The sequence below is a fragment of the Nylanderia fulva genome, unplaced genomic scaffold (genome assembly GCF_048542155.1).
Source record: "Nylanderia fulva isolate GAGA-0341 unplaced genomic scaffold, ASM4854215v1 Scaffold17, whole genome shotgun sequence".
Taxonomy (NCBI): Eukaryota; Metazoa; Arthropoda; class Insecta; order Hymenoptera; family Formicidae; genus Nylanderia; species Nylanderia fulva.
In genome coordinates this window covers 3,350,001-3,361,921 of record NW_028189945.1, presented here as the reverse complement: position 1 = coordinate 3,361,921, position 11,921 = coordinate 3,350,001, and the positions used below count along the sequence as shown (strand labels likewise).

General features: G+C 30.9%; 3 protein-coding genes across 3 annotated transcripts in view; all 3 read left to right on the top strand.

Annotated features, from left to right (window-relative positions):
* Positions 1-1,790: 1,790 nt before the first annotated feature.
* On the top strand, positions 1,791-4,275 carry LOC114938390 (uncharacterized). Its single transcript, XM_029312354.1, has 3 exons — positions 1,791-1,939; positions 2,646-2,742; positions 3,948-4,275. The coding sequence occupies exons 1-3, from the start codon at positions 1,925-1,927 to the stop codon at positions 4,190-4,192; spliced, it is 357 nt and encodes a 118-aa protein (XP_029168187.1). The 5' UTR covers positions 1,791-1,924; the 3' UTR covers positions 4,193-4,275.
* A 723-nt stretch (positions 4,276-4,998) lies between these two features.
* Positions 4,999-9,333, top strand: LOC114938226 (uncharacterized). The gene is made up of 3 exons (XM_029312075.1): positions 4,999-5,016; positions 7,639-7,705; positions 7,949-9,333. The coding sequence occupies exons 1-3, from the start codon at positions 4,999-5,001 to the stop codon at positions 9,331-9,333; spliced, it is 1,470 nt and encodes a 489-aa protein (XP_029167908.1).
* A 2,471-nt stretch (positions 9,334-11,804) lies between these two features.
* The window catches only part of LOC114938329 (uncharacterized), a 1,932-nt gene continuing 1,815 nt past the window's right edge, over positions 11,805-11,921 (top strand). Inside the window, exon 1 of the mRNA XM_029312221.2 lies at positions 11,805-11,921. Coding sequence (XP_029168054.1) covers positions 11,904-11,921 — 18 coding nt within the window. The 5' untranslated portion in view covers positions 11,805-11,903.

Here is an 11,921-nt window from a genome sequence, read left to right as displayed (position 1 = left end):
GCGCTGCTTAATAAACGACTTGCTAATAATTGGTCTATCCGCTTGCATCGATCGATTAACGAGAGAAACGCAGAGTAATTATGCGTAATGCAACAGTCTCAGTGCATGTGAACAGCCATTGCACTCTGCGATTTACCTTATTATGTGATCATGCATATACAGAAAGTGTTTAACAAAATAACGGATATTACTTTTTGCTTTGCATTTTTTGCAATTACTGTATCGTCTTCGCAAAAAATTAAAAATCAAGTTTTTTGTTTATATATATACCGATTGTGATTAATTTATATATCTATATATATCTATCTATCTATATATATATACAATATATTATCATTATATATCATCATATATTTAATTAATATGCATTCTTTCTAGCTTTTAGTAAATTTAGAAAAAGAATGGAGCGCTCTTAATATATTATATATATATATATATATATATATAAAGATTATTTTCAAAAAAATATGAAATGAAAAATTTTGTCCATCAAGATAGAAAAACTATATATTTTGTTCATATAAATTGTTCTGTTATTAATATTACATTTTATATGCAATATTCTCTCTTTTAAGACATCCTGTAGATGGGCTCTGAAAACTACATCGACCATGTAAAATTACTTGAGACGCGTAATTGATCCATTTTACCTTGATCACGTGTACAAATGATTAATATGGCGCACAAAGAGAAAGAGAACTTCGTCTCACGTTACAATAATGGAATATCGTACCGGAAAGGAAAGGTGCGCGATCATTGATGACCACAGCTCGAAAAGAGATATCAGCCGTTCGAGAAGGCATGACGAATATATATCCATTATGAGTAATCTGTCGTTGTCAAATAAATTATATGCATGCGGATGTAGTTCAAGATTTCTAGCTCGAGCTTCTTTATTTCGCTTCTTTTTTTCATGGTTGAGTTGCAATAATGTTATTAATTCGATAAGTAGTCAATCAGATACTAAGCAAAGAGGAACGAGAATCTCCTAAGTATTTCGACTCATTTATTTATATGAATGCAAATTTACGACGAAGTAAAAAATGTTCCTTGACATTTTAAATGACTCCACGCAATCTGCATAAAGACACGTATTTAAATAACACCTACTCAATTATTTTATGTCAGACGCATTTCTCAAGATGCACCTCTTAGAGATCATAGGAAATTATAATTGTCAAATTAACTCAAATTAAACTGTCACAAGCGATGCATTTTTTCTATCTGTCAAAAATACTTTCCAAGAATTTCTCTTAAATGTGTTTATTTTATAAACGTACATTTATAGGTCAACGATAATCGTATTACATTAGGTAACCGCGAGATAACAAGTGTCCTCGCGTAAAGAAAACAAAAGTGAATAATTACACACGTGAGATTAATTTCACGCTAGTGTTATTTAAACAATGGATGGTACGCATATATTTGTTACATATAAAACTTTTCTTGATATAAACATCATTAAGCATATTTTTTAGATTTTATTCTGTCTATAATTTTCGAAATGATATCCCTTGGCATAATTAATCTTTCGTTAATTAATAACAACTAAATTGACAGCAATTATCACGAATAAAATGTGCGAGCGTTATTGCTAGTAATTTGCGTTCTTATTCATTAGCATCTTAATTTAAAAAGACATTATTTATCTCGTCGAGGAAATCGGTCCTTGGTGCACAGGATAAGTATCACCGATGTGAGAGGTTGACTCTCAAGGTTAAGGTGTCCCAAGATGATATAATATCCTCTGATAAAATCCTAGACGGAATAAAACGCGCGTACAATCGAAAGGGAACGCACCGAGTCTGTTCTCGACCAACGTTTAATACGCGTGTCACGCTAGATCACGTAACATATATATACTGATCTTTGCCTTTGTATCTTTTGTGTCTAGTACGTGTCGTGCTCTGCTAAAAATAACGATATGCTTCCTGCCAAGGTACGTGAAAAACGCTTTGCAATCAAAAATAAAATTTAATAATTTCGAAAGAGTAGTTCTAAAGAATCGAAAGGATATTTTATAATTGCATTTGATGATAATATCTCAGATTTAATGAGAGAGAAAAAAAAGATGTCTTGGATTGGAATTCTTTTTGTTATATAAAATAAACAATTATTATTTAATAGAATGCCGATTATGTTGAAATTGATATAAATAAAGTACTTATAAAAAATTAATATGTAAGACACGACGCATTTTATATTACAATGATTTTCTTCGATTGCTAATATAATTGGATTCGAGGTCAAATACCTACGCTTACATTAATCGATATTAAAACATAACTCGATAACGATTGTACAATCGTGATACATCGCAGTGCTTTCACTGCAAAAGTTGCATTATTGCGTGATTACAAAGAGCGAATCATATATTGAATTCTCATTAAATAATTTGCTATGTAACAAAGTGAACAGATTATTAATTTCCTTTATGTTTACTTTATGTGCTAGTATAATACTTTTAATGTATGTAATTTAATTACACATTTAATTTTATCTATTATTATAGAGTTATCTTATTATAAAGTGTTACGTAAAAATTAAAAATATTAATAAAGGTTTATATTATTTTCCTGTTACAAATACATAAAGATGTCGATTACGGCTAAAGTCACCGAATTGTATGTATTTCTTATACGTAGATTACCTTGTTATTTGGACTCGCAGCACTGTTAAAATCATCGACAGCAGCACCGGATAGCGCAGGGATGGTAGAAATGGTGAACGGATTGGCTTACGGTAAGTCAGGCTTCTGTACTTCTGAATTTTATAACAAATTCAAGAAAAGTACACGAATATATATATATATATATATATATATATATATATGTTTAATCAATTTTTAATTTATTTAAGTATAAGTTAATATTTGTATCAATAATTTTAAATACAGATAATTTTATATGCCTACATATTATTTCACTTATTACAAATATTTTAAAATTGATATCATTTTTAAAATATGAGAACACATTGTTAGAGATATTTTTACAATATATATTTTAATTAGATATTTAGATTAAATATATTTCTCAAGTTTTGTATGAAATTAAATATTTTATATGTTTATAATATTCAGTTTAATTTAAATCAGACTCCAACAGAAAGCAGCACCATGACAGCATTCGTGACTAAACCTTGTTTTACCTTTCACTCCACAAAAACAAGAGTATATTGAATATATGCAGTGATTTCGATGCACGTGTCAAAAGCAATTCAAATAATTTTAATAAATTTACTTATTTATTTATTAAAAGTACTTTAGACTATAACAAGAACTGTTTTATAGAATAACAAAATAATTGACCCTATTTTGCGCATTGTTTTTCACATTGAAGTAAAATAAGAAATTTATATGCAATTATTTATCTGGTGCATCAAAATTAGTTCAGCTAGCTAAATTATTTTCCAGACAGAAATTAAAGAAATTACTTTACGTGTTTTTGAGATAAACATTATAATATCTTTGCATAAAATCTTTTTTTCGCAAAATAAACTATTTAAAAAATGTATAATTTTACAACATATTAATTTACTTTATATTAACATTTATTTTACACTTACGATAAATTTTATAAATGTCAAATTAATTAATTTATATAATATTATACTATTACACATCAATCTCCAAAATTAAAATTTGTGAAAATAAAATTGACATTTATTGATAACAAATTTATTAATTAGCTTTTTTAAAATCTTAAATACAGACAAGATTAATTCTTGATGACATCACAATTAATCAAAATGAGTAATTATATAATAAAATAAAATATCTAAAAAATAATTAGTATTATAAAGCGAATACAAAAGAAGGAAGGAACAAGATATGAAAGAAAATTACTTGTGCATATGAAAGAATTATTGTGCATTTTTATTATTATTAACTGCAAGAGTAAGGAGTCATTTAATATAATGAGTATATCGATTGCATCATTTAACAGGTGGGATTCCGTATGGAAGTGTAAGCGGTATGCTCGCGAAATATCCGGGATACAGGCAGATTAACGCTGAGGTTCAAGCCAGACAATTGGGCATTTTGAGTAACACTCAGCGGCCGATCATTATCACGCCGAATTTCCGAGCCACACGGTTGGTAGGAATTTCACCTCGCCCTGTACAAATCTACAATCTTCCAGCAGTCATCGCTCCCGGAATCGTGGGCACAATTAGTCAAATTGGCTATTAATCCACCGGAAGAACCTTGTCATAGTAAAACATACAGTATAGTCAGCCATAAATCAGTCGATCGAATTTCCTTTTTGCCCGAATTTTTCTTATTGAAGAATGCATATTATTTATATTTTATAATACGTATATATAATAGCAATTATATAGTATACAATAAAAATTTCTTCCTATTGATCCGATGATATCTACAACGAATCACTTTTTATATATTAATACTACTATTTATATATTATTAATTAAATAGTTGAGCTATATTATCCGTAATTATGAATAATAATGAAATTATTATTTTAAAATATTTTCTTTAGTTTAAGATTTTTTAGTTGAAGATTGAAATTTGTTGCAACACATTTTATAAATATGCACATTATTATTATACATATTAATACATATACAGCTTCCCATTTTCACATTGCCATATTATAGATAATATTAACAATAAAAGAATCGTACGTGTGAAAATATACATTTACCATCGAAAAACGTATTATAATCATTAATTTAATTCTAGTTTAATTATTCTAAATGTATTTTAAATACAAAAGCGATCAATAAATTATTATTCTGTAAACGTCAAACTGCGAATACACAATGTATATATATAAAATCAATAAACTTTAGAAATATTAGTTTAAATAATCGAGAAATGAGAGAAGAAAAAATTTTGCAATTCACCCTTGATGTTCGCATTGAGGGTGAAGACACCCTGATGCTCATATTGAGGAAAAAGACATTTAAGGAGAGAAAGTATAAATGACATCGGGCACGACGTTTGTCCCTTAGTAGTCACGAGCCGCACGCACGATGCATCACGCGTCGCACGTGAGTATTTTTGCATGTAAAAATCGTACGTCGTACAGAGAACAACGAAATCGCAATCCCATAACGATTCGGTAGCGCGATAAATCATAAATAGCGGAGATCTTCCGAACAGATATATGTGTGAAAAGTGTCAAATTATGGAATATTTACCTTATAAAGAATATTTACATTATTCTTTTATTACATTATCGGAATACGCAAGTCATTGAACGCGCAATCATTGCACATGTCGGTCATTCGATTATAAATTGTGGAAGTTAATCTTAGCGTGATTTAATAAATGAACGGTTTGCATCGTTCTTTAAATTCATAGGACAAGTATATTATTATCTTATTATGAATATATTATTATCTAATTCTTTCGATAATTACTTGTAATCATTTTAAAATCGTTTGTAATTATTTTAAAATAATGAAATTACAAATCAAAAGCGTTAAACATTTTTTATTAAACTATTATGTATTGTAAATTTTTTTAGTTCTGATTTATCCAATATTCAATCACTTATTATCTAGTAAATTTATTGATTGCCGATATTAGATAATAATATGAAATTTAATTTTTGAATTGTATCTTTTACAGAGAGATTATATTGTTAAAAGTAATTTATTTGAATAAAAGTAAAAAATAATTTATTTACATATAAGTATATTTAATGCTAAAGATAATTTATTTGCATGTAAGTATGAAGATTTATTTAGGTCGTGTAAAAGAGCGCTGGTATGCAAATTACTTGTTTAAAATGCGAAAAGACTGTAATTTCATAATTCATATTAAGCCCAGTAGGTTGTGCATGTTTCACAATCTGATTAATCTCGTCTTGATTAAGTTCAAGAAACTTATATAACTTAAATCACCGAACTTAGAAATAAACTATACAAAAGATCTTAACAATGTGTCAAATGCATCATCACACTATATAATTTTATACGAAAAATATAAATAGTAGAGACGTCAATTTAATTTCAGATTACGAGAACGGTAATTTATATAATTAACGCTACATAAAGAAATTGAAATAAGCGTGTGCAGATTTGTGGAAATCGATTTCGTGAATAAAGACGCAATAAATGGGGATTTAATTCTCTTTTATGATGCATAGACAGACAATTATTTTTGCATTGCCAACTTATCAATTAAATTTTTTAAATTTCTAACATTTTATTTTTGCATTTATTTTATATGCATGCAATTATTTTATCGCAAAAAACACTAATTAAAATTTTTCTAACTTAATAATAAGTTTCTCTCTTTTTCTCTTTTCTTTTTCAATAAATTATATTTAAAACATTTTTTATAAATCTGTCGAAAGTTTTTTTTCAAATCAAATTCTACAGGATATATAAAGGAAGAGTGATATAAAAAAAATATCTAACTTGTACGTTAGAAAGTATAAATGAATACCTCATAATGTAAATTTTTAATGTTATAGTACATATGTCGGAAGTCATGTCATTCACTTTTACATAGATATCCATTAAAAAGCATCTTCAAATTATTCCTTGATAACTATGTATTTTATAACGTACAGGATAATATATAAGCGGTGAATATTCATACATAATATAAATACATAACTTCTCTTAGAGTCTTACATAAATCAGAAGAAAATCGTCAATTACAAGTTTCGTTGCTGAATTTCTTTTCTTTGAAGGAATTTTACTGACAAGAAATTAAAAAAAAATGTTAGAATTAAGATTCATAAAGTACTTTCTCGAAATTTCAACTGCGAGAGAAACTTCTCTTTATTATGTCGCAAACCCTCCCGCAGCGAGAAACTAACTTCATCGGAAGTCCCGTATGTTTGTGAATAACGTTTCAGCAATACGTATACCTCGCAAAAATACGGCACATATATATCGGTTCGATTCTATTATTATAAGAATCGAGTTCCACACGATGTGTCACGGTAATAAGCGTGTCTAGGACTGATATTTTGCGCGATTGTGTGTATGACGCGCGTCGACTTTTCTCTGAGACACAAGATTTTACACAACCGCACCCGCTGTTGGAACGATCGTCGGATTTATACACATATACGCCTCTTGCCTTACGCAATAACGAATAAAACATATAATGTTGTAGAAAATCGCACCGGTCACGCTACTCGTATATACCGTTATGCAGCTTGTAGCTTCTTTCGCGAAGTCTTTCATAGCAGACATTACTGTGTACAATAATGTCTAATAATAAAATTACAATATAATTAATAAATTACATATAATAAAAGTAACTGCTTAAATATAGCATGCCAAAGAAAATTATCTATTATTTTGATATTTTATGTTAATAATATTGTACATACTGAAAAATAATGTTTATAATTTTAATTTGTAATAACATTAATTTTACATTTAAGATATGTAATCGACATTTTTATTTTTATTTAAGATTATTTACAATATTTATTTATTATATTATATTTTGCAAGAAGACATATGTTATATCAATTTAATTATGCGATTGTAGGATTGTAATTATTTAGAAAATTATTATTGAAAAGGAAGTAAAATATATCTGAGAATGCAATATAAATAGGATAAAACTTTAATTAAATTATTTATTAATTTGTTAATGTAACAATTATACAATTGCATTAAATACTATATCTTCCGTTACAGATATTGATGCATTGCATCGCATTTTGGTGCTTGATAAACGGCGGTCGAACAGCAAGACATGCAGTCAGTAAGCATAATGCTTTCTTTTTTTAAAATAAAAAATTGATGTTTTGAAAAACATTATTATAAACATATAGGTATAAAAATTCGAGAAAACGCGAATGCGATAATCACCGACCATTAAACAAACAATGTGTTACCTGTTACATTCTTTTGTAAAAATTCAGAAAAGCGGAATGTCATTATTATATTCCAACACATTTTCTTCAGTTCTGTCACATAATTTGTATTTATTCTCTTTTCAACGCAGGTCCAGATATACTTGCAAATTTCGCTAAAAATATAGCTTCAGTGTTGTCGCCGGCGATATTGGGCGATATACAATTCCGCACGAATAGATCAATTTTGAAATCCAGTCTGAACGTACCCACTAACTTAAACGATGAAGACCTAGACTCACCTTCAATCCTGGACAACATAGTTGACAACACGTCAAACGCACCTACGTATTACGGAGCCCAGTCTTACAACAATCTTTACGAAAACTCTCCTGAAGAATTCCAAGGAAATCCCGAAGTGAACGAACCACTCGAAGGATCTCTACGAGATGAGCCGTACCTGCGTCAACAGCAACCGAACTTTTATAGACCTTACGATTTCTCAGCGAACAGCGATAATCTCGAAGTGACTGAAAAGCCTGATATCGAGCCATCGCTCGGCAACATCGAGGGGTCAGCCACCAATCTGTATTCATCTTATCACGACACCGGTTTTGATAAAGCAGCTTTCGCTCAGGGGCCCTTCGGGCCTAAATCCCTCGCAGGCTTTCATGGATTCGGGCACTACGGAGATTTTCACGGACACCATCATCATCATCATCATCATCATCCATATGGAGATGAACCAGCAGACTCGGGAGAGAACAACGGAACCGATCATCAAGGTTACGGTCGACCCTACGGCTTCGGCCCTCACGGCCATCATCCCTATTCTTCGTTTCCTTACGGAAATCACGGTCCTTTTTACGGGCCCTATGGTCGAAATAATTCTTCGGAAAACGGGCGGAACAGACCTTACGGGCCTTACTACGATGGTCCCGACTTCTACGGACCTCCTGGTTACGGTCACCACCATGGCCATGGCAATGGTAATAATAATAATAATAATAATAATAATAGTAACAGACAAACCGAAGAACCAGCCGAGAATGGCGATGAAAATAATTCGACAAGAAACGGCCACCCGCATCATTATGGGCCTCCTTTGTTCAAGCCGCTCCTGGGAGCCTTTCATCTTCACGGCCTACCATCCCCCTTCAACTTGCTGCCCTACGACCATTTCCACGGGGTCTTCAAGGGCGGCCCTGTGGTCGGGGTTGGCCACATTGGTTATCCTACATATGTCGGTCCTTATCCGATTGGCTTTCCATTTCATCATTCTTATGGGCCTTTCTTTTACGGTAAGAAGTATTTGCCGCCGAAGGGCAAGCCCTCCGACTCTGGCGAATCCGGCGAGTCTACGGAAGCACCAGCAGCAGCCGGAGAGCTTGCGGAAAATGCGACTCCCGAACGGATCACCGCAGGCAATCAAGAAGTGATAGCGCCGGCTTCTAGCTCGAATCGAAGATACAAGATATCGGGACAGAACGGCCGGAAACAGATCAGTATGGCTAATTCGGCGAGCCGAAAGGCCTGATCTTTGGAAAACGATGAACTTGATGAAAGGAAGCAAAGTCAAATTGTCGGAATAATTGTAATGGAATGTAAAGAAATTATAATATAAATAAATAATATTAAATAATGTGAGAAATTTAAAACTTGTTCTATTTTTTCTTGAGCTAACTTTTTTTCGTGAAATATACCGTTTATAAAACAAATAAAATGATAAATTAAAGAAGAGATATCAAACTAGATCATTTTAATTGTAAGCAAAAACTTCTCTTCTCTTTAAATAATAATGTAAAAGAGAGAGAGAGAGAGATGTTATAAATGAATATTATAATTATAATATGAGTAGTTTATTATATATTTATATATGTAGTACATTTTATTCTTCTGTCTGTCAGGTAAGTAACATGATTTAAATACTTATATTATGTTCATTATGTTGTGATAACTTTCTCTCGTTAAAAAAAATAAATTATAAAATTGACTTTTATTTGCTGTCAATACGACACAACGTTATAAAAATAATTTGGCTGTAGGAGAGAGAAGCTGATAATTAACAGGCGCACTAATTACAGATGCTGCGCGACACGCACATTTATATTTATCATTGGTTTCTATTACGATGTTCTCTCACGATTATGATATAGAAAATGTTCTCATGATTATTGCTGGCCTTTATCTATGCAATTACTTCTTTGTCTTGACAATAATGCATGGGGTGCATGGTCCAGTAATTTTCGTGGCCTCCATAACAAGTGTGCAAATGCGTCGAGTTTACTGCGTATCGTCAATGACGATTTGAAACACGATTATATAAGGCACGCAAAGTTAGAAACATTTAATTTGCATTCATCCTTTTGTATGAAAAAAAAAACTGTTAACAAATTCTAAACATTACAAAATATTTAATTCATATAGAAATGACAGAAAGTTCCCATCAAAATCATATATTTTTAAGTCATCGATAGAAACGTGTAATAATTAGATTTGATTTGTTTTAACAAATTTTGTACTTTTATTTTAATATATTATTTTTATGATTACACAATAATTATATTAATATTTAAATGTTAATTATTAGATTTAAAAAATTTTGAAAATGTTTTTCAAGATCTCCATAAGAAGATCGAACGATTACAATATAAATTATTATGACAGATAATTCAAGGTAAATGCATAACAATTTACGTAACATGTAAAAAATTCTTCGTTTAAAATATCGATCGCAGAGTTGATCTCGTTTACTGAAAGCGGAAATAAGTTGATTCGTGGAAAATATATGGATAATCGACTATGAAGGTAATAATAACAAAAAAATATACAGATAAAAATGAAGGCAATCGTAAAATATTCATATCCATAATGTTTCATTCAAATTGAGATGCAATCGTACTCGTATTAATTGTATTCTTGCAAATTTTACATAGCAGAGATTAAATTTAAAGAAAACAGAAATATTATACGTTAATAAATCGATCAGAAAAACAATTTTAAAAATTATTTAAAACTTTCAATAATATTTAGCAAACTTTTTCTTATTAAAACATTAATTAAATTGAAAATATATGTTAAAAATATACATTAAAAATATAATTGTTATATTTATTTTTTTTGAATTAATTAATTCTATGTTCGATTAGCATATTCGGCTTGTATATCTTGTCTGTATGTTTATACCGTACATTAATACATTATTCTATAATGCGGTGTTTCACTTTTTTAAATATATCTTATCTTTAAAGAATTATTATAAATAACAGCATTTTTATTTCGACATCCATATTTAATTAATGAACCAACGCAAAGATTCCGTATCTCAATTTCTCTCATTTTTTTACTCATTATATTTTTTTGCACATTACAGAAGTTAAGAATGTCATTACGAAATTGACAGGCACGCATATGTCAAGCGTGCGGGCGCAATCTGCATCAACATGGTTTCATCAAATATACATTTTGTAATCCAGAATCCCGGTTTACACAATTACAGTCCCTCAGTATCTGTCACCTCTTTCTGTTTCGGTTACGATACTCGAAAATAAGAGTGTTTTTTTCGCCGGACTTCAGTTTACTGTTGGTACTCATCCTGGGCGGACCCGCAGGCATTATTGTCGGCGATAAGCAATTAACGATTACATAGCAGCGGAATCAAGTATCGTAATCGACAATTGCGATGTATGATTCCCTCCTGTCGTTAATGAGGGGGTTTACGAGCGTCGCGGACACATGCGAGCAACCGCGTCGGGGAAGAAATTTGGATGTCAAGGCGTCTTATCGGGCGGAGACTCACGTGACTTCGTCACACGTGCGTTACAGCACACATTGTTGTTTCATAATACAAAGTCGCAACTCGTATAATCTCAGGGTAACAATGAATGTTTTCTATTAGCACAACAGGCGGAGGCCAATGCGAGGCCCGGAAAAAATGTACCACTCGTGGGGGGTCCACCTGTCTTGCGAAGGGACTCCGCCTTTGTTATAAAAGAACCTGTGTCGCAGAAACGATGGACAGTGGTGTTTGGCGACGACAGATGAGAAAAAATAGGAGCAATCGTTAACAAGACGTCAGCTGGACTGTACTTGCAAATACGAGAAAGAATGGCGTCTTTGAAGATT

Excerpts from the sequence above, each read along its gene's own strand:
- LOC114938226 (XM_029312075.1), top strand. Across the intron at positions 7,706-7,948 it reads AACAGCAAGACATGCAGTCA|GTCCAGATATACTTGCAAAT; the intron begins GTAAGCATAATG and ends TTTTCAACGCAG.
- LOC114938390 (XM_029312354.1), top strand. Across the intron at positions 2,743-3,947 it reads GGTGAACGGATTGGCTTACG|GTGGGATTCCGTATGGAAGT; the intron begins GTAAGTCAGGCT and ends ATCATTTAACAG.